The sequence below is a fragment of the Saimiri boliviensis genome, chromosome X, assembly GCF_048565385.1.
Source record: "Saimiri boliviensis isolate mSaiBol1 chromosome X, mSaiBol1.pri, whole genome shotgun sequence".
Lineage (NCBI taxonomy): Eukaryota > Metazoa > Chordata > Mammalia > Primates > Cebidae > Saimiri > Saimiri boliviensis.
The window spans coordinates 86,658,455-86,681,482 of NC_133470.1; the positions used below are offsets into that span (position 1 = coordinate 86,658,455).

At 37.7% G+C, this 23,028-nt stretch overlaps 1 protein-coding gene across 1 annotated transcript in view; it reads right to left on the reverse strand.

The window, feature by feature from the left end:
* PASD1 (PAS domain containing repressor 1) overlaps window positions 1-20,873 on the reverse strand; it is a 76,712-nt gene extending 55,839 nt beyond the window's left edge. The window contains exons 1-3 of the mRNA XM_003943426.2: window positions 20,808-20,873; window positions 11,145-11,166; window positions 3,038-3,126 (exon numbers count right to left, since the gene is read on the reverse strand). Coding sequence (XP_003943475.2) covers window positions 3,038-3,126; window positions 11,145-11,166; window positions 20,808-20,873 — 177 coding nt within the window. The remainder of the gene's footprint in view (window positions 1-3,037; window positions 3,127-11,144; window positions 11,167-20,807) is intronic.
* Between the last annotated feature and the right edge of the window lie 2,155 nt (window positions 20,874-23,028).

The following is a 23,028-nucleotide window of genomic DNA, read 5'->3' on the forward strand; positions in this document are numbered from 1 at the left end:
ATTTTTACACTGTTGGTGGGAATGTAAATTGATTCAACCATTGTGGAAGACAGTGTGGCGATTCCTCAAGGACCTAAAAATAGAAATCCCACTTGACCCAGCAATCCCATTACTGGGTATATATCCAAAGGATTATAAATCATTCTACTATAAGGACACGTGCACACGAATGTTCATTGCAGCACTGTTTACAATAGCAAAGACCTGGAACCAACCCAAATGCCCAATGATGATAGACTGGATAGGGAAAATGTGGTACATATACACCATGGAATATTACGCAGCCATCAAAAACGATGAGTTCATGTCCTTTGTAGGGACATGGATGAACATGGAAACCATCATTCTCAGCAAACTGACACAAGAGCAGAAAATCAAACACCGTATATTCTCACTCATAGGCGGGTGTTGAACAATGAGAACACATGGACACAGGGAGGGGAGCACTACACACTGGGGTCCGTTGGGGGGAAATGGGGGAGGGGCCGGGGGGGTGGGGAGGTGGGAAGAGATAGCATGGGGAGAAATGACAGATACAGGTGAGGGGACGGAAGGCAGCAAAGCACACTGCCATGTGTGTACCTATGCAACAATCTTGCATGTTCTTCACATGTACCCCAAAACCTAAAATGCAATTAAAAAATAAAAAGGAAGAAAAAGAAGATTATGGCAAAAGGAATTTGAAAGGATCCGATAATGCTCTATTTCTTAAGCTCAGTGTTACCTGTAGTTTTTTTTTAACTGATCATATATATTGTATACATTTTTGTAAGATACAATGTTAAGTAAAAGCTTTTAAAATTGGGTGTTTGCTATTTCCTATTAGACATCAAAAGATGACATCCAAAACTACCACACGCCTGAAGTTAACTTCCAAACACATAGGTTCAGAAAAGAGTCTAGGCAGATCTGGTAAAGCACTTTGCTCCTCTACTCATTTTTTGTATATCTACTTGCTTTTGGCATTTTGATTACCATATTCTCTACCGAGATGGTTTGCTCTGTGTTAGTCTGGACCCCTATGGACTGGTGTGTGGGTGAGAAAACATGGTGTACTACTCAGCTGTGCTACTCAACAGTCTTGGATTTGGGAAAGGCACAAATTCTCCCAGCTTTGGTCTCCTCTTTCCTACAGTAAGAGGGATTGACATCATTATTAAGTTAATCATAAGCTTCTTGTGAGGATGAAATTAGCTACTCTATATGAGAGCACTGTGTAGGTTGTTACGCAGATGTCAAGAGGCTTTTACGTTTGACTAACAGTATGGCAAACAGGAAGGAAACATCCAAAGCTAAGTCATTGCTCTAAACTACAAGCCATAAGGAAGAAAGCCACCTCACTCTCTTGCTTTCCAAACTCTACTTTCTTTCATGCTTCAAAAGAATGGCCAAAGCTGTAATGAAACCGGAAAGTAAAGACAAAGAGCCTCTATTGTCTCTCTTCTCAGATTCCCTGATGTTTTCATGTCTCTGGTTAAAGTCAGCTCTGATTAGCCAGACTGAGATAGCTTGTTTACTGCATGAAAAAACTTCATGAATAAGGAACAGACTTTTCCAGGGAAATTAGTAAAGCCAAATGGAGGGGAAAAAAGTGAAAAGGAGGGAATTACCCAAGATATTCTGATCCTTCCAGTTGAATGTCGTATATTCCATAGTTGTGAACATAACTATCCCTGTATGGTATAGTTACACTTTGTCTAGCTCCCAAAATATTTCAAATAAGCACCTGGTTTCATAAAATTAGTAACAGGATTTCACATAATATATTTTAAGTCCTCTATTTAGCAAATATTTGTGTATAAGATCCCTAAAACAAAACTTCTAATAAAATTGAGAGAGGGCCAGGTACAGTGGCTCACGCCTGTAATCCCAGTATTTTAGGAGGCCAAGGTGGATTGCTTGAGCCCAGGAGCTCAGGAAACCAGCCTGGGTGACATAGTGAAGTCTTGTCTCTATAAATAATAATAAAAAATAATTAGCTGAACATGGTAATGTGCACCTCTGGTCCCAGCTACTTTGGGGGCTGAGGTGGGAGGATTGCTTGGGGCCAGGAGGTTGAGGCTGCAGTGAGCCATGATCATATAACTGCACTCCAATCTGGATGACAGAGTGAGACACTGTCTCAAAAAAAAAAAAAAAAAAAAAAGTGAGAGTCTGTTGCTTGAAAGGAAGAAAGATGAAGTAGAGTATTAAAATATGGCTCCACTCATTCACAGTTAGTAGAATTTTGCCTCTAACATTGGGATAAGTTTGAAAAGATTCACTCACACAATGCCTTTTTCAGACCCCATTATGACCACTAATGGTCATAGTGCTAGGTGGTCAGCCAGTACCGAAGGGGAAAAGGGACTAGACTCATAATTTCCGGGCATCTAATGTGTGCCAAACACTGTACTATAAATTTTCATACATGTTTATTTTATTCTCACATCATCTCAGCGAGATAAAGATATTTTTTACCCCCTTTAAAGAGAAAGAAATCAAGGCTTAGAGATGGTAACTCAGTCAAGACACACAGCAAGTAAGTAATAAAGGCAAAATCTGTATCCTTATCTGTCCGCCTCGAAGGACTGTGGTCCTTCAGGGTGCTTGTGGCTTTTGAAACTAACTGGTTCTCTTGGAGATAGAAACTATAAACACCTTACCTTCTTGAGGGGGAGAAAACTACCTGAAGGCTAACTCATTAGAGTATAGCAATTTATGTTGAATGAGTCTACCAGATAACCACTTATCTTGCCACTAACCTATGCAGAGACTTATTTGTGTTTGTTGTAACTCAAAATCAGTGGTTCTCAAAACTCAGTTGGCATAAACAGCATCTGGGGAGCCTGAGAGAAATACAAACTCCTGGCCCTCACAGGTTTGAGATTCTGATTCAGATTATTTAAGTTAGGGTCCAGAAATCTGTATTTTTATCAAGCTCCCTGGGTGATTCTGATGCATATGATCTCCTAATCACACTTTGACAAACACTATTCTTTGTCGTCTATTATATGTATTCAAATATGTAGTAATCAAAGAATAAAAGCCCTCTTACCTGAAGCGCCATTTGGTTGAAGTCATCATAGGTACGAAGTGATGGCATTCGGCTTAATTTCTTTTGAGAGCTTTCTGGATTGACTTTATCTTTTTAGAAAAAATAGAAGAAAGGACAGAACAGTGTCACATCAAAATATTTAGCTATGGGTATTAGATTTTTCAAAGTTATACTTAATTTATAGAAAAGACTCATGAGAAAATGCTAAGTGCTAATGAAGGATCTGATGTCAACTAACAAATTGTATATAAATGATCATAAAAACAGAAGTGTTTGGAATTGAAAAAGACTTTGAAGATCCTCCAATTCAATTTCTGCCACACACATTATGACCTGTCCAAAGATTTTATGATTTTTCAACTTCTAGTTCTTTTTTTGTTCTCTCAAGTTCTACCAAAGCCCAGTATCCATAATCTGCCAGGTAATTCAAGGGCTCTAAGCAGATCTAGACCCCTAAAGCCCTCCCCTAGTCCTGACTAAATTATGGAACTTCACTGTTTACTTTAATGTATTTAAGCTTTAAGCAAGGCCCTTAAATAGAATATCTTCGTCGGGCGTGGTGGCTCACGCCTGTAATCCCAGCACTTTGGGAGGCCCAGACGGGTGGATCATGAGGTCAAGAGATAGAGACCATACTGGTCAACATGGTGAAACCCCGTCTCTACTAAAAATACAAAAAATTAGCTGGGCATGGTGGCACGTGCCTGTAATCCCAGCTACTCAGGAGGCTGAGGCAGGAGAATTGTCTGAACCCAGGAGGCAGAGGTTGCGGTGAGCCGAGATCGTGCCATTGCACTCCAGCCTGGGTAACAAGAGCAAAACTCCATCTCAAAAAAAAAAAAAAAAAAAAAAAAAAAAATAGAATATCTTCAAGCCTTATCTTTTATCTTTTCAAAGCTACTGGTACTGACCTCTCCGCCATCTGTCCTATCACATTCTTCAAGGTTTTCTGGTTTCCCCAATGGGATGTGTTTCTGCTGCTGTGCTTAGACTTTGCTGTCAACATGTGCCACTCTCTACCTCCTCAACTCTACCTACTCCACTAACTTCACTAGCAAAGGGATTTCACTAACACAGCCCTCCAATCTCAAGTTATTTTAATGATTCATATCAATAAACATTGGTTCCTTCTCCTTACAGAAAAATGAGACCCATCACATACAACTTTGATCTCCATTAAAAGTGTAAAATCCTATGACAAGGATAATTTTGACAGTGGCTATTGCTTTCTTGACAGGCATGTGTCTTTGACCCTTTTCTAGCAATAGAGTTGGGTAAGAGGGAGGCCATGCATAAGGAGAGCTTTAGAGCCCTCACTGATGAGGGAATAAAAATAGGGTGTGGAACTGCACGTTCTCACTCATAGGTGGGTGTTGAACAATGAGAACACATGGACACAGGGAGGGTAACATCACACAATTGAGTGTGTTGGGATGTGGAGGGATAGGGGAGGAATAGCTGGGAGTGGGGAGGTTGGGGAGGGATAACACTGGGAGAAATGCCTGATGTAGGTGACGGGGGGATGGAAGCAGCAAACCACCATGGCATGTGTGTATCTATGCAACAATCCTGCAAGTTCTGCACATGTATCCCATACCTTAAAGTACAATTTTAAAAATAGGGTGTGTAACTGGGTGTGAAATAGTAGTAACATGAAAAGTAAATGATGCCAACTGCATAAATGATTCAAGATCAGTGATCCTGACCACTGTCCCAGTTTGGAGACTAAATTCTAGGCACAGGTCTTCAAATTCAGGAAACAACCCATGACACTCTTCCATAGTCAATTTCTAAAGAAATTTATCCATTGCCTTCCAGTTCCATTTAATAACTTTCATCTCCTATACTTCATTCAAAGAAACAAAACAATAGGGGAGTCCATATATTGTCAAGAAAGGATACAGTGTGGCGATTCCTCAATGATCTAAAAATAGAAATCCCATTTGACCCAGCAATCCTATTACTGGGTATATGTCCAAAGGATTATAAATCATTCTACTATAAGGACACATGCACACGAATGTTCATTGCAGCACTGTTCACGATAGCAAAGACCTGGAACCAACTCAAATGTCCAACGATGATAGACTGGATAGAGAAAATGTGCTACATATACACCATGGAATATTATGCAGCCATCAAAAATGATGAGTTCATGTCCTTTGTAGGGACATGGATGGACCTGGAAACCATCATTCTCAGCAAACTGACACAAGAGCAGAAAATCAAACACCGAATGTTCTCACTCATAAGCGGGTGTTGAACAATGAGAACACATGGACACAGGGAGGGGAGCACTACACACTGGGGTCCGTTGGGGGGAAATGGGGGAGGGATGGGGGGTGGGGAGGTGGGAAGAGATAGCATGAGAAAGGACAGATACAGGCGAGGGACGGAAGGCAGAAAACCACACTGCCATGTGTGTACCTATGCAACAATCTTGCATATTCTTCACATGTACCCCAAAATCTAAAATGCAAAAAAAAAAAAAAGAAAGAAAGGATACCCAGTGTATTTTACAAATAAACCACAAAGGACTTTTCTACTTTACTATTAACCGTGAACTTGTTTTTGTTTACCCTCTACAGTGTGTATCATACAAATTCTTCATCATATCCCCAATGTCTGACATAGTACTTAATTCATAGCAGGGATTTGGCACTTGTTGTTAAACTGAGCCTCTTTTATTCATTTATTTAACAAATGTTTACAGAGCTCCTACTGTGAGTCATATTCTGCTTTAGAGGTTCAGGATACAGTATAAACAAGAAAAACAAGGTGATTGTTTTTTCGTATCTTACAGACTGATGGAGCAGTGTGAACAGATAATCAACACATAGACAACAGAACAGAAGTTTCAGGTATCTGCATGTATAATAATTGGTAAGAATGAGTAAGCAAGAAAAGCCTTACTAGGAAGGTAACATCTGAGCTGTTTGTCAGATTTGTCAAACTTGTCAGATTTGATTGACAAGAAAGCAACCATGTGAAGACATGGGACCAAACCGTCTCAGGGAGATGAAGCAGTAAGTGCAACATGAAGCAGGAAATAATTTTCCCCATTTAAAGAAAAGAAAGGATCCCAGAGTGGCTGCAGTGGGATGACCAGGGGATAAAGTAGTAGGAAATGAAGCCTGAGAGATAAGAAGGGCCAGATCATGTAGGGTATATGGTAAGAAATTGATATTTTATTCTGAGTGAAACATGAAGTGCTTTCAATTATTATTATTTTGAGACACAGTCTGGCTGTGTCTCCCAGGCTGGAGTGCAGTGGCGCAACCTCAGCTCACTGCAAACTCTGGCTCCTGGGTTCAAGCCATTCTCCTGCCTCAGCCTCCCAAGTAGCTGGGACTATAGGTGCCTGCCACCACACCCAGCTGATCTTTAGCATTTTTAGTAGAGATGGGGTTTCACCATGTTAGCCAGGCTGGTCTTGAACCCCCAGCCTCAGGTGATCCACCCACCTTGTCCTCCCAAAGTTCTGGGATTACAGGTGTGAGCCACTGAGCCCAGCCCATGAAGTGCTTTTAAGCAGGAGAGTGGCATGGTAGGTTTTTACAAGATCCCTACGACTATTTGTTGCAAACAGAATAAAGTGGGGAGCAAAGGCAGAAGCAGAATTTAGCTATGAACCTTCATCAAAAATAAGAGATGAAGGAATGGGGAGATGCTGGACAAAGAATACAAAATTTCAGTTAGAATAAGTTCAAGATCTCTATTCCACGTCATGGTTACTATAGTAAATATTGTACACTTGAGAATTGCTAAGAGAGTAGATTTTATGTGACCTCATCAGAAAAAGTTAAGTATGTGAGATAATACATATGTCAATTAGCTGATTTAGCCATTCTACAATGTATACATATATCAAAACATCATGTTCTATGCCATAAATCCACACAATTTTTATTGGTCAATTTAAAAAAGAAAAAGAAAAAAAAAAGAGATGATGGTGGCCTGGATTTGGGTGGTACATCAAGGCTACACAAATGGTGAGAAATGTGTAGATATGAAACATATTGCGGAGGTAGAAGCTAAAAAACATTCAGAGGAATTGGATAAAATGGTAAATGAAGTAAAGGAAACAAGAATGATTTCTAGACTTTGTGCTTGTGAAGCTGGCAGCATGACTGGTGGTTGCCAGTTATTGATATGAAGAGAACCAGAAGTGGGGACGAGAGAGGCAATCCAGTGAAGGAGAATCAAGAGTTCCCATATGGCCATGTTAACCTTTCTGTTTAATATCCAAGTGAAGACATCATGTAGAAAACTCTTTTGATGATTTTATAATAAGTGTGATTCTCAGGTATGGAGCTCAAGTAGGAGTTCAGGGCTGGAGATAGATTTTAAAAGTGGAGGTCACTGACATCTACATAACACTTCAAATCAAGGGAATAGATGAGATAACGTGGAAAATGAGTAGTGTGTAAATATAAAAGAGGAAAAAGTCCAAGGACTGAGCTATGGGAACACCCATGTTTAGAAGTTGAAAGGAGAGGAAGAAGTAAAAATACACAGAGAAGGAGTGGCCAATTCATATGGTTTGGCTCTGTGTCCCCATCCAAATCTCATCTTAAATTGTATTCCCATAATTCTCACATGTTTGAGGGAAGGGCCTGGTAAGAGATAATTGAGTCATGGGGGCAGTTTCTCCCATACTGTTATCATGGTAGTAAAAAATCTCATGAGAGTTGATTGTTTGATAAGGGGAAACCCATTTCACTTGGCTCTCATTCTCTCTTTTGCCTGTTGTGATGTAAGACGTGTCTCTCACTTTCCATCATGATTGTGAGGCTTCCCCAGCCATGTGGAACTGTAAGTTCAATTAAACCTTTTTTTTTTTTTGTAAATTGCCCAGGCTCGGGTATGTCTTTATCAACAGCATGAAAGTGTACCAATACTCCAGCGAACCAGAGAAGAAACCTGGTGATTGTGCTGTCCCGGAAGCTGAGAGAAAAGTGTTTCAAAAAGGAGGGAGTGGTCACATGTCCAATGTTTTTGAAAAGTCTAGGAGTGTGGAAAATTACCCAATTCACTCAAAATGAGGCCAGAATTCTCAACTCTCATCCAAACCAACTCTCTTTTCACCACACTTAGCTGCCCCACGTATTACTTGTTCATGTATTTTCTAATCACTTGATTAAAATGAAGGGGTAAATAAAGAAAAAGAAAGATGAGTACAGTTAAAGGACAAAATAATTCAGCAATGTGAAGATTACTGGTATTCCTGACAAAAGTAGTTGTATTAGAATGGTAGGAGCTAAAGCCTCAGTGAAGTGGGTTGAAGAAAGAATGGGATGTGAGCCAGTGGAGACAGGGCCTATAAAATCATTTCAGTATGTTTTTCTGTGAAGGAGGGCACAGAAATAGGGTAATACCCTGAGGTATCATGGGGTCAAAAAATTTAAGGTAAGAGATTATTACAGCATATTTACATATTTATGGGCATGACCCACTCAGATGTGTTGAGTTAAACCTTCTAAGTTAAACCTTAAAATATCACAGGTAATATTTTACAACCTCGGGGCCATGTTTCCCTCAGCAACATTTACCACATGCCTTTAAGTGCTTAAGATACAGAAATTTGCGATATTTCCCACATATACTTCTATTAATTTTCATTTCCTTAGTCCACTTTTGCATAAATCTCAATCACATTTTAAGTCTCAACCATATACAAACTTGTGAATGGAAAGAAACAAACTATCTGTGTATTAGAAGATACTTCAAGAGTTCCTCTAATCATTAATTCCTCCCAGAAAATGACTGAAGTAAAGTGAGAGACCAAATTGTCCCACTCACAGCTAATTTTCAGTGTGGCTAATTGAAAATCTATAAGGATGGCACAGGCTGAACAAATCAAACCTTTTTCCTTCTGTAAAAGGGTAGTAGTGCCCTGTGATGTTTTGTATTTGCCTCCTTTTACAGGATAGCCATGAGTTTGCAGCATTGTGCGCAGTCTTGTCAAGACAGCATCCAATTGGAACTTCTTTGACTTTTGGGATTCATCAGTTTTATCCCTAATTGGGAAAAAGAAAACCCGTCAGGCTTACTAATTGCAAGGGTCAGGCAGGGAATTCAGATGATGGAACAATAGAAGGTGAGAAGAGAGAAAGGGAGAAGTTAGTGTCAATATTTGAGCAAAAATCCAGTCCCTTGATTACCCATAGAGCAGCAACAACAATCATTATGAAAATAAGGAAATGAAAGCCAACTTCGTCTCCCTTTGCTGTGGTGTCCTTGAGGGTAGGGACCATATCTGTCTCTTCATCTCTTCCAGAACAAAACCCAGCACAGTAACTGACACAGTGGCCTAAGAGTTACATAAAGTAAGTCCAAATTAATTTGAATTTAATGCTGGGTCTTTGTTCTACCACATATTATTACCTGTTTTAACAAGAGTGCTTCTGATACAATAAAATTCTTTCTAAGTGATCTATAATTACTCAAAAGGCTCGTAAAAGCCAATGCTGCTTTTCAGAAGACTGAACCGTAAAATGCTAATTGAGTTTTTTTTTTTTAACTTTTAAAAACCACAGATCATACTGAAAACTTTTGACAAAAGCCTTCTGATCAGTGTACTTAAATTTATTTTAGAAGCTCGGTATGAAAAAATAAGTTAATTTATCTTCTCAAGCATAAATGAATTTAAGCTGTAAGCAAGCCAAGGCTCAAAACATATCAGGGATTGCATACTTGTCAGTTATTTGATAACCTTTTATTTAGAGTAAACTCTAGGTAGCCACTGGGCAAGGCATGGAGGACATAGTTTGAGGAAGAGGGCTGTTAGGTAAATAGGTAATGTGCTAAGTATTATAGAGTTGGGCTGAGGGTTATGAAGAAAACCACTGGAGAAACCACATTTCCTTTTGTACTTTAGGTTCTGGGGTACATATGCAGATCATGCAGGATTGTTGCATAGGTACATACATGGCAATGTGGTTTGCTGCCTCCATTCCCCCGTCACCTATATCTGGCATTTCTCCCCATGTTATCCCTCCCCAACCTCCCCACCCATGCTGTCCCTCCCCTACCCCCACAACAGACCCCAGTATGTGATGCTCCTCTCTCTGTGTCCATGTGTTCTTATTGTTCAACACTCGCCTATGAGTAAGAACATGTGGTGTTTGATTTTCTGTTCTTGTATCAGTTTGCTAAGAATGATGATTTCCAGATTCATCCATGTCCCTACAAAGGACATGAATTCATCCTTTTTTATGGCTGCATAGTATTCCATGGAGTATATCTGCCACAGATACATTTCTTCATCCAGTCTATCATTGATGGGCATTTGGGTTTGTCTCAGCTCTTTGCTATTGTAAACAGTGCCACAATGGACATATGTGTGCATGTGTCTTTGTAATAGAATGATTTATAATCCTTTTGGTATATACCCAGTAATGGGATTGCTGGGTCAAATGGAATTCCTATTTCTAGGTCCTTGAAGAATTGCCACACTGTCTTCCACAATGGTTGAAATAATTTACACTCCCAGCAACAGTATAAAAGTGTTCCTATTTCTCCACATTCTCTCCAGCATCTGTTTGTCTCCTGATTTTTTTAAAAATATATTTTATTGCATTTAGGTTTTGGGGTACATGTGAAGAGCATGCAAAATTGTTGCATAGGCACATACATGGCAATGTGGTTTGCTGCCTTCCTCCCCTCACCTATATCTGACATTTATCCCCATGTTATCCCTCCCCAACTCCCCAGCCCCCACTGTCTCTCCCCTAGTTCCCCACCACAGACCCCAGTGTGTGATGCTCCCCTCCCTGTGTCCACATGTTCTCATTGTTCAACACCCACCTATGAGTGAGAACATGCAGTGTTTGTCTCCTGATTTTTTAATGATCGCCATCCTAACTGGCATGAGATGATATCTCAATGTGGTTTTGATTTGCATTTCTTTAACGGCCAGTGATGATGAGCATTTTTTCATATGTTTGTTGGCCTCATAAATGTCTTCTTTTGAAAAGTGTCTGTTCATATTTCTCTGAGTGAGTTATGCTTCCCTGAGGAAGTAGGATTTTGCTAGACGTGAAATGGGAATAGAGGACAAGGGAGAGGGCTTTGAGAGAAATGTCAGTCAGTTATGAATGCATACCTCTTCTCTTTTTCTCGCTCATCTTTATTCATTACTCAGTGGTATAAGGAAGACTCCTGAAATCAAAGTGAAGCAACATGTTACTAAGAAATCAATCTATGGTGAATCACGGTAAAGCAATAAGACTAATCAAAATTCTCAATTGCCTAACACTTTTCCCTCAAGGAATGCGTACTTCTTTTAAAGACAGAATTTCATTAAGCATCAATAACACTTTTGTATGTTATGTAGATGTTGAAGACTTGCTTTGTTGTGTAATCACCAATGAATATTTTTGACAATAACATTATAAATGAAGAATATATTTGTAAAAGTTACAAAAACATTCTGTGGTTACACCACTTCATCCGAAGAAACAATTATTTGTAGGTTTAATTGTATACCTTTAAATTTATTTAACTTTCACTAACTTTGAGAAAATTTAAGGAAATGAAGACAGATGCAGTTTGAAAGCTTCATGCCCATGCCACAAAAGGGAAAATCTGCATTATTGTTGATGTTCATGGAAATCCTTGGCATATAAAACAATGGCTCTGAAATCACCAAAGTCCTCTGCTTTGAGTTGTACAATTAGACTCATACATCACCTCAAGGCCAAAGCCTCAAGGTAGATGTCAATGGCATCACAATACATATGTGTCACAAAAAAGTGATATAAAATATAGTAAACATCCTTTAAATGTTCTCTAAGTAAGGGAAAGCTCAGGGAGTCAAACACTGGAAAGGTACTGAGCACAAAACATGAAACTGTGCTTGGCATTAATGCTCTCTTAGATAAAAAAACAACCCGAACAGGGAAGTGAAACTAAAAGTCACCACCTCTCCCTATGTACAGCCAGAACTTCCAGAGGCTAACATTACACTGAAAAACAATATACTGAATAAAAAATAACCCAAACAGGGAAGTGGAACTAAAACTCACAACGTCTCCCTACATGTAGCCAGGACCCTCAAAGGCTAACATTACATTGAAAAAAAAAAAAAAATCCTCCCACCAACAAAAAAAGAAAACAGTAAGCTTGCCTGTCTCAGCATGTTCTCTAGGTGAAGGAGAAAAGATACCACCATAGTGAATCAACCTTGGGCTTCCAGAAAAAGCAAAGATAAACCCTTTCTGGAGAGATACTCTATAAAGACAGATTCCACAGATTTTCTACAGATAAGGCACTGTTGAAGATGAGCCCCCCATTCAAATTCAGAAAATATATAAGGAAATAATCTATCAGTCCCCCAAAAATCCATCATACCCCAGCAGTATGAAACCCCCAGGAACTTCAAATAAATGTGGAAAAAGATGAATCTGAAATTATATAAATAGATATATCCAATGAAATTAATTTTTAAAGGATGGGTTGAACAATGTATTAGAAACACCAGATGAGGAAATTAGTAAATGAGATAGAGCTATGAGGAAACTTACCATACTCTAAGAGAAAATAGGATGGAAAATATGAAACAAGAGGTTATGAGACATGAAGGACTATATGGGAAGGTACGATATACATCTAAGAGGGGTTCCAGATGGACATAATGGCAAGGGGAGATGGGCAGTAAGGAGATCATTTTAAATTTTCCAGAATGGAAAATGTGACTCAATATAGATAAATTAAAATAAAACCATACCTAGAAACATCATAGTGAAATTTAAGAGCACAAAAAACAGCTAAGCCATTCTAAGCCATAAAAAAAGATCAAGAAACAACAAAGGATACTATCATATAGGTCGTATTTTCTGGTCCAAATGCAATTAAATTAGAAATCAAGAATAAAAAGACAATACAAACCCTCACTGATTTGAACATTCAAAATAACAAAACTTCCTAAATACCTCTGAAAAGTAGAAAATATTCAGAGCTAAACTATTGCAAGTATACTACATATTAAAAACATATTAAAGTAAAATGCAGCTAAAGCAGTACCAAAGCATTTAGTCTTAAATACCTATTAGGAATAAAAATAAACAAAAATTAGTAAACAAATTAGTAAAGAAAATTAGTAAATTGACCGGGTGTGGTGGTTCACGCCTGTAATCCCCGTACTTTGAATAGTGTCATGAACAACTAGGAAACTGGATAAATTATAGGAAATGCCTGTTCTAAGACACTGGAAGGAGGAAAAGCATGCCCGTGATCTTTGAGATAAGAGCAAAAATGAGAAAAGCCCTGCAATAATCACAGTTTTCTACCTGAGGACACTTCCAGACCATGACTTAGGGAGAAAGAGCTCAAGCAGAATATCGTGGTCTCATTAAGTTTTAGGAGACAGACATAAGAGTTCAGAAGGCCAAGATGGTTACAAGTTGTGGAGCAGAGTACCAAAAAGAAGGGAGTTCTGAGGGAAAAAGAGTTTCAAAAATCTGCATACATGTCATCTTGAATCCTTACCTGATTGCTAAGCTGTGCCTATGCAAAGTGACATTCTACAAGACCAGTCAAAGATCAACTATCAGGGAGAGAATAAATGCTATGAATACAGAACTAAATAACAACCACAGCTCATGTACAGGTGAAAGACATTTGAGTGCTATCCAGCCAGAGTAGAGGAAAATAAGCAGAGTCTCTCTCAGTGTGGGATGGTATCGGGCAATCTAAAATATAAGTAACTAGATTCCCAGAAGAGCGAGGCAAAAAAAAATTTTTGGAAAAAAAATTACTAATATTTTTACCTTACTGAATGAAAAATATAAACTCACATATTCAAGAATATTGGTGAACTCAATGAAATAAACACAAAGAAAAACTAAAACAAATTGCCAAAAACCAATTTTAAAGAGAAATCTTAAAAGCATACAGAAATAAAAGATGCATTTAATACAGGGGGGAAAATCATGTTTTCTGTCTGGCTTCCCATCAGAACAACTCAAACCAAAGAACAATAGAACATCTTTAAAGTGCTTAAAGTGGGGTTGGAAAATCAACCTAGAATTCTACATCCAGCAACAATACACCCTTTCAGAAAACTAAAGATAAAGATATTTTCAGGTGAACAAAATCTGAAAGAAGTCACTGCAAGCATATCAGCCTTAACAAATGTTAAAGGAAGTACTTCAGGTTGAAGGAAAATGATGCCAGGTGGAATCTCAGATCTACACAAAGGAATGAAAAGCACTGGCAAGAATATATTATGTTCATAAATATAAAATAATGTTTCCCTTCTTTAATTTATTTAAAATATAATTGATGTAAAAGCAAAATACTCTAGAGTTTATAATATATGCTGAAGTAAAACTTGTGACAATAATAACACAAAGGACAAGAGGGTGGAAAATAGAAATATACTGTTATAAGCTTCTTACATTATACATGAAGAGGCACAATATTAATTCATGGCAGACTGTAATAAATTGAAGATTTATATGACAAACTCCCTAGAGCAACAAATAAAAGGCACAGATATAGATTATAAATCAAAAAAGATATAAAATAAAATACTAATTAAAAATTCATTTAATCCAAAATAAAGCAGAAAAAAGAAAACAATGGAAACAGCAATCAAACAGGACAAACAGAAAACATATAATAAGATGGCAGACTTAAATCAAAACATATTCATAATCATAAATTATCAATGAACTAAACACACAAATGGTTTAGGAATGTTGATTACATTTTTAAAAAGCAAGACTAAACTATATTTGTCCATAAGAAACTCAATTAAATTATAAGGACACAGGTTAAAAGAGGGATACAAATATATATATCACAAAGACATAATGATAAAAGATTTGGGTGACTATATTAATATTACACAAAGTAGACACTAGGATAAGGAATAGCACTAGGGAAAAGGAGGGACATCTCAAAATGGTAAAGGAAGTCAATCAAGAAAACCTAACAATGCTAAATAACTTTAAATCTAATCACAAAGCTAAAGTGAACTAAAAACAGACAGAAATGAAAGAAGAAATAAATAAATATGTAATTAAGAGTTGATAATTAAAACACTCACCTTAATAATCAATAGAATAAGTAAAGATAAAATAAGTAAGGATATCGAAGACTTAACATTGCCAGCAAACCTGGTCCCATTTATGTTTACGGAACACCACATCCAGGCAACTGTGGAATGTACATTATCTGCCACTGTATATGAAACAGCCAATGAGATTCAACATCTACTGGACCATAAACCAGTTTCAATAAATTTAAAGCATTAAAATCACATAGATTTTGTTCTCTGACCACAACAGGATTAAATTAGTAATCAATAATAAACAAACAAATATCTGGAAACCCCTCAAATATTTGGGAATTAAATGCCATACTTCTAAATAATTTATGGATCAAAGAAGAAACCCCAAATAAAATTAGAGAATATTTCAAAATGATTTACTATAAAAATTAATTTTTAATTCCAAAAACTTCAATAATCTAATTATAATTTATTAAAATTATATTATAATCATTATGGTATATATTTCCATCAAGAAAAGTTCTCTCACTCTACAATTATTCAAACCTGTCTTTCATGTTCTTAGATAACATTTATAGTTTTCTTCATATAGGAAGGAAACTATACAGTGCTTAGTGGCTGATTTAACAAAAATGCCCAGAAATACTACACTAGAAAGAATAAGGCTTTATTGTATCACATAAAAGAAGACCTAAATAAATGTAGTGACAATGCCAAGTCTGTGAAAAAGATGGCTCAATATCATCAATTTATCAGATCTTCCCAGCTAATCTACGAATTTACATAATTCAGATCTAACCAGTAAGTTTTTTGTTTTGTTTTGCTTTGTTTTTCTGTGTAACTTCACAAGTTAATTACAAAATTTCTGTGGAAAGTAAAGGACCAAAATAGCTACAATAACTTTGAAGAACAACAGCAATATAAAGGGTGTGCCTACTAGACATTAAAGCTTGCTACAAAGCTACAGTATTTAGGCTAATGAATAATGGTGAAACACGTACATATAGTACAGAAGATCCATGCATGAACTGAAATTTGATTTATAATAAAAGAGGCATTAAAATTTTGAAGTTTTACCATGGAGAGATAGAAAATGGAGAGAGAGAGAGAGAGAGAGAGAGAGAGAGAGTGTCTATGTGTGTGTTTAATATAGCCCTTTCTGTGTTTTGGGGCAACAAAATTTGTTTACAGTTCTGTAAAGACAGGAGCCATGCTTTGCATATCTTTGATACCTCCAACAACACTCAGCCTCACACAGAGCAGACACTCAAAACACACAGATGAATACCTGACCACTTTCCTTACCTACTGGACAAGGTCAGCTGAAACACCTAACTGCTAATGAACTTTGCCCTTTTTCCACTCAGTAATTCATTCTAAAACAACAGATTCAGAAACTTATGTCAGTGAAAGAACATGGAAAGACTGAAAAAGAGTAAGGCTAATTAAAATCTCTCAGGCCAAGAATAGTCAGCCCTCCTACGCAAAATAATAATTAATTGGTTGGAAATAGCAGTTTGCATAAGCATGTTTTTGCAAAATCAGTGGCAAATAATCTAAAATCCCATCTAATTTTATTACTGAAGTATACTATAAAGGTCAAGAGGGTCACACTTGCAAACATTTCTTCTGAGAGGTGGAGGGAAGGGTGTTGTTCTTACCCATTTTTAATTTTCTGGAAAAATGCATGATAGATGTGTGTGTACATCTATTATAGATATTTATTTTAGTTTACAAGAAAACACACTGAATAGATGGATTTAATTCATCATTGGTTTTCTGTAGTTGTGAATCACTTAGATACACACTTTCCAGTGTAACTCCTATGATAACAGGTTTATCAATGTCTAACTGGGATAAGGTCCAGTCAAAAGAATCCTCTGTCTATCTCTCTCAGTCTCAAAACTTCCAGGACCCAAATTTCAGACTTTCAGCTCAAGCTCCACATCAATACCAACCTTTTCTAGAGACAAGCCACTTGCTAATCAAAATCTGGGCTCCTTTTGCTAAAATGTTTCTGAAACATGTTGCAGGGGTTCTATCTGGCATACATTTCATGTGATCTATCTCCTGGAACAAAGATTTCAAGACTAAATGACACTAAGGTTGTAATCCTGAATTATTAGAATCAAAGTGAAGCTTGTCCTGGCTGGGTGCAGTCTCAATTATCTCAACTTTAAAATGAGAGTTATAATACCTATGTGTCAAGGTTTTTAGGAGAATTAAGTTAATGTATATAAAGTGGCTAGCATTATGACTGACTCATGGAGGCCACCCAATAAATTATGGCTTTAATTAGAGATTGTTAATAGCAGTATAAATCTAAAAGACTATGAGAAGAATGCAGTCTTCTCAGAGGGGGTGGCAATGGCAAAAATATGGCAATGCAGAGAGGTTTCTTCACATCACCTGTTCAGGCAATAATGAGAGAACTGTGTGGAAACCAATCTCCATGCAGTGGGCCTGCCAGGTAAGTCTAACATGTCATAAATAAGTGCTGTCCCAGGTCTGAGCGTAGAGTCAGGGTATTATGGCACTTAATGTATGTTTTTGTAATGTGCAACATGTGGCAGAAGAAAATAACCCTGTAGTGGTACTAATCTGCACAGAAGTGACATTGTCCCCAACAGCATGTAACAGCCCACATACAGGAATGGGGCGGGGGGGATGCTCAGATTAGTCCTTACTCCAAGTGTTTCTGAGCATCAAAGAGGACAAGAGACACTAAGAATTAGCCACAGTACCTGAAGTATAGAACTGTGAGGTAAAGATTGACTAAGTCAAGAAGTTGGGGGCAGGGATGGGGGAAAACTCCCTGAGAAAAAATACGGAAGTCAAGGGGCTGGAATGAATCTTAAGCAGGCAAAGGGCAGGGGTACTAAAAGTCCCAGAGAAAGAGCAATGCAAGGATTGAAGTTTCTAGGCCTAACTGAGCAGAATTAAGTTAAAAATGCCAGCACTAATTTCTAATGATGCCAAGTACAATCATGAACAATATTCTATCTTTCATAAAGAAAAACCAAGAGAGAAGATATCCTCGCTCTTCCACATCTGAAGAGGTTGAAGTTAACTAGTAAGTGCTCTAGAACCCAGGAAAAACTGCCCTCTCTGTGGAGTTGCCTAAATCCCAGGCAGTTCCTGGCAGGCCTAATCAGCAATTTGTCAGAATGTTCTTATTTAAGCAGTACCCAGAAATGTGCTCTGCAGATCAGTCTGTCCTCTCCCACCCAGTCTGTCAGTCAGCTTAGCCAGACTGACAGAGAGAAGGAAAACTCTGTGGCCTCACAGTGCAGTAATGGCTAGGAAGTGTTTGGCTCATGTAAACATTATTTAAAGTGTTTACAAGGAATTTTAAAGAAAACCAGAGAAGGTCAGAAGAAAAGCAGAATGCAGAGACTAATACATCTTTGGATATTACTCTGGTTACAATATTTGTTTATTTTAAAGTAAAAACCTCAAACTATTTAAAATGCCATTGTGGAAGATAATCACATCATATATTTGTGGTTATAAAAATTGCTGTGCATTATCAGGGATCAATTCTGTCTTTATAGAGGGAGAGACATATACACATTCTTTATACACAATTGCTCAAGCAAAGAAAAATGGTCTTTCAAATCTCAATATGGTTCCAGGAATTTAAGTTTATAGGGGAAAATGCTTTATGACATATTTCATTAACTTGAGTGAAGTCATCTTCTCTTCTCATATAAGGCTTATTAAAGGCATTTAATCAGTGAGAAAGAATGAAATATTTATAATTCTCAAGGAGATAGTAATGATGTTAAATGTGTATGACATAAATACATCAACCAAGTCAGTAGAAATTTCCAATTTATTTTCAATCAAAACTTCCTTCAAAAATTACAACTCATAAGACAATACTTTATCAGTTATTCATCTGTCTTAAGGGAACATAGCTTTCCAATGGATAAAATCAAGAATGCAAATTAATCCACACTGGATTATGTAATATGCATGCCATACACCACACTGAATATGCCAAAAAAAAGCAAGTGGCAAAATCATGCTCCAAAAGAGATCCAGAAACAGAGTCAGGCATCCTGGTTTTTTTGAGGTATCCCTACTGATTGACCGTGCTTTTCTCTAACCTTAGTTCTTTCAGTAAGCTCTCACTGCACAAGCATAAATCCTGGCCTGGACAAGGTTGTAAGGGAATCCAAGCTACGAAGAAAATGAGTTCATTTCCACAGAAGCGCACGCACACACACGTGCGCACACACACACACACACACACACACACACACACAAACACACACCTGCATAGGTAAAATGTCCACTCTTTCCTAGACCAAAGCTGAGGTGCATTCTGAGCACAGTTGCATGTTCTGTGGCCCCTTCTGAGAACAGAGTCAGGGCAGTTTTGTCACTTACTGTATTTCCCAGCACCTTAAAGTGTGCCTGGCAGAAAACCTATGTTGAATAAATGTTTGGTGGATGAATAAATGAATGAGGGAACACTGAGTTCTATCTGGAAAAATGCAAATGGTCAGCCAAAGTTTACTGAATACCTCCTCTCACCCAGCTAATCTGTTACTAAAAGATAGATACAGGAAAAAACAAACAAACAAACAAACAAACAAACAAAAAAAAAAAAAACAAAAAAAACCAGAAGCAAACCCAGATCTGTAAAGAAACAAAGTCCGATTTTAAAATGTATTTCTTACTGATTTCCCTCTTTGGGGAATTTGTATGGCATGTTTTCTTAGCCTAAGACAATAAGGAATACTAAAGAAACAACAGATCTCTTACATCCCTGAACATTCTGGCAGAATACTTCAAGTTTCTAGATGGTCCAGCAAAAATTTCTGCAGTCTCTAAAACAGACCAGCAATCCATTAAATGATTAGTCCTAGCCTTATTCCACTTAAGTCCATAGAACTCTCTGTGTTCCTGCAAGTTTTGAAATCTCAGCAATTAAACCCCTGTCCCCACCACACTCTGGCTGCACACAGGCTTGTGGGAAAGACTAGCACCTATATAAATCCACTCATTCAGGGCAAGGGGCAAGGGAGTAATCAATACTGAACTAGAAGCTTCACAGAATAGGGCAAATTCTAGGGCTGCCCAAGACACATAGAATCAGAATCATCATGGCATCAAGTTCTCTAGGCCATGCTATGCACACTAACCTTGGAGAAGCACTTGAGTTAGAAGGAGTTCAGCTGAGAGAATTTTAAGCCTTGAAGCAGGGCAGTGGCAGCAGAGGTAAAGCCATAATAATCAACATTTACTGAGATTACTATATAGATATTAGGTCCTGTGTTTTTCACAAGTCACCATTTAATTCTCACAACAGTTCTGTTCAATAGGTGCTATTACTCCCATTTCCCACATGAGGGTACTGAGACTCAGAGTTTAAGGAGCTTGTGTGAAGTTACATAGCTAGAACTTGACAGCACTGGAAAATCAGTCTGTAAACATTTGCTTTGTCATCTCCTCTGTAGTGCTTTTCAACTCTCAAAGAAAATGATCTTTCCCTACCTTGCTACACTATCCACTTTCTTTCTCTGTTATTAAACTCTGAAGTGATTACTCTAAAAGCTCTCTAAACTATTTTGGAGGCCCAGTTGATGTGGAAGTCAGTATATGAATAAATGGGAAACTTCTGAATTCAGTTTATAACCACCACATTCTCTGGACAACACCACCTAAGCTTTTGTAACAGCCTTCACATTCACTCTAGGTCAGGAAAGCTTTCTACCTACCTTCTCATATGCAGTCTCCTACATCCTGTCCCCCAGCATTATCCTGGGTTGTACATGAAGCTCTAAAGCAATCTGCTTCCTCTTCCATGGTCACACTGAGTGCCCTTCCCACAGCCCTTTACTCCAGAATACCTAGGCCATGTAAGAATTCTGCTGATAAGCATCAGGAAGGTGATTAAATGTTTGTTACTTTCCCTTCCCTTTCTACCAACAGAACGCAATATTCCCTTTCCTCAATTGAAACAACAGAAATTCTGTAGAATTAAATTTCTGCAGCTATTGTATAACAATCCTCTGAAAGGAGTAGAAATTTGGGTATTCATTCATATGCACCAGGATATTAGCAGAGATAATCTCAGTTATATGACAAAATCCTCAAGCATGAATATCATCAGTCTATTCCTGCAAATGATAGTTGCCAAGTCAATTTTCAAAACATCTCTTCCTTCTCGCCCTGGTTTGGGCCCATCTGACCAGCATCCATACCCTATCCTTGGATCCCATCTTTGTACTATCGCTCACACTTGCCAGCTCCTACCAATCCTCAATGCCAGGCCTCAAGCTCAGGCCCTTTCACCTCAATTCCTGCAACCATCTCTTCCTTCATGATCTCCATTCTTGTGCCCTCTAGTCCATCCTCATCCAGTGGCCAATATGATCTAATACACTGACTTATTCTGTCCTTCAACTTAAAGCCCTTCCCTGGGTTCCCCATTATCCCAAATTATTGGAAAGGCCCTGCTTGAAGCCCTCTGCAGCAAGTAATTTATTTGATTCTCACATCTCTGTGAGGTATGATCTGACGTTACCTTCACTTTATAGATGAAAATCTGAGTCACAAAATGGTAGCCCAGATCAACCAGCTAGTAAGTAGCAGATCAAAAATTTAAATCCAGAGAGTTTGGTATAAGGGTTGAAAAGTACTCTAGATTTCCTCATTTACCTATGCCACTGTTTCCAAGAAGTCTTCCTGGATTACCCCTAAGTTTTTTCTTTGAAGACCTCTTTTCCAAACCTTACCCTTTATGTGCATTTTACTTATTCTTCCACTGGAATGTAAGCTTCCTCAGGACAGGGAAGGCTTATTCAGCTTTCTATATCTTAAAAGATCTAGAACTGTACACCATATACACAAAGCACTGGATATTTTTTTCAATCAAATTAAATGCATATAAGTATAAAAGATGATATAGAAAACTTGGTGTAAACTATGTTACCTTAACAGCTTACCCTTCTCTTAGCAAAAATGCAGTGACAGAATACGGTCCTATATGCTGAGATGACAAAAGAGAGAAAACGAGAATTTAAAATACCAAAATAAAAGAGATGTGGTCCCTAGTAGTCCTAGGACTTTACAGGATAAATAATTCCAGAGAAATCGAGCATATTTAATTTCCAGAGTGAATTCTGTGTGAAGTTTACCAACCCCATCACGTTTAAAGACATTTCAAAAGGTTAGATAATGAATAACAGCCTGTGGAAGCATTTACAAGACAAATTGATTCAAAGTTTCTTGCATCTAGTGGTTAACATGCTGTTTCACACTATCTATAACTGTCCAGGGCTACCTTCACCTGCAAGAGGCAAAGGGAAGTGCACCATCACTTTGATTTCCAGAAAAAGAACAAAGCATCCTTGCAAGACTTTACTTCTTGAAAAAGGAAAATTAATCTGAAGTCTGCTACTCAAGTGTACACATTATCATTGATAGTTGCAGTAGTTGAACAACAAAACCTAATGATTAAGCCTCATAGATATCCAGGTGACAAACACGAATTATAAGATTTTAAGTAGAATTCAATCAGCCTGTAGAACTTAATGTTTTTCATTATTGTGAAAACATGTCTGAATATTAAACACATAAATCAATCTGTATAGGAAGAACTAAACCCCTGATATGGAAAAAAGAAAAGCTTCTGCTTTTCTTCTGGATGGCCTGTCTGGTGCTGTCTTTCCCTGATTGATTCCTTTGATCTTTATTTCAAAGTCTAGCCTTCACTTCCCAATGAGAGTGATCTACTGTGGGATTCAGAGGGAAATTCCAAAGTTATTGCTAAGGGTCCCTCCATTTCTAACTATGTCACAATTTCCATCCATCTGCAACCTTCTGCTCACTAAGAATTTGCACTATATACCAACCTTGATATTCTATTAATCCATTAAATTCATACTCTTCTCCAATTTGACATCTTATAAAAATCTAACTGAGAATTGACAGAAGTATCAGTAAATTTTTATATCTC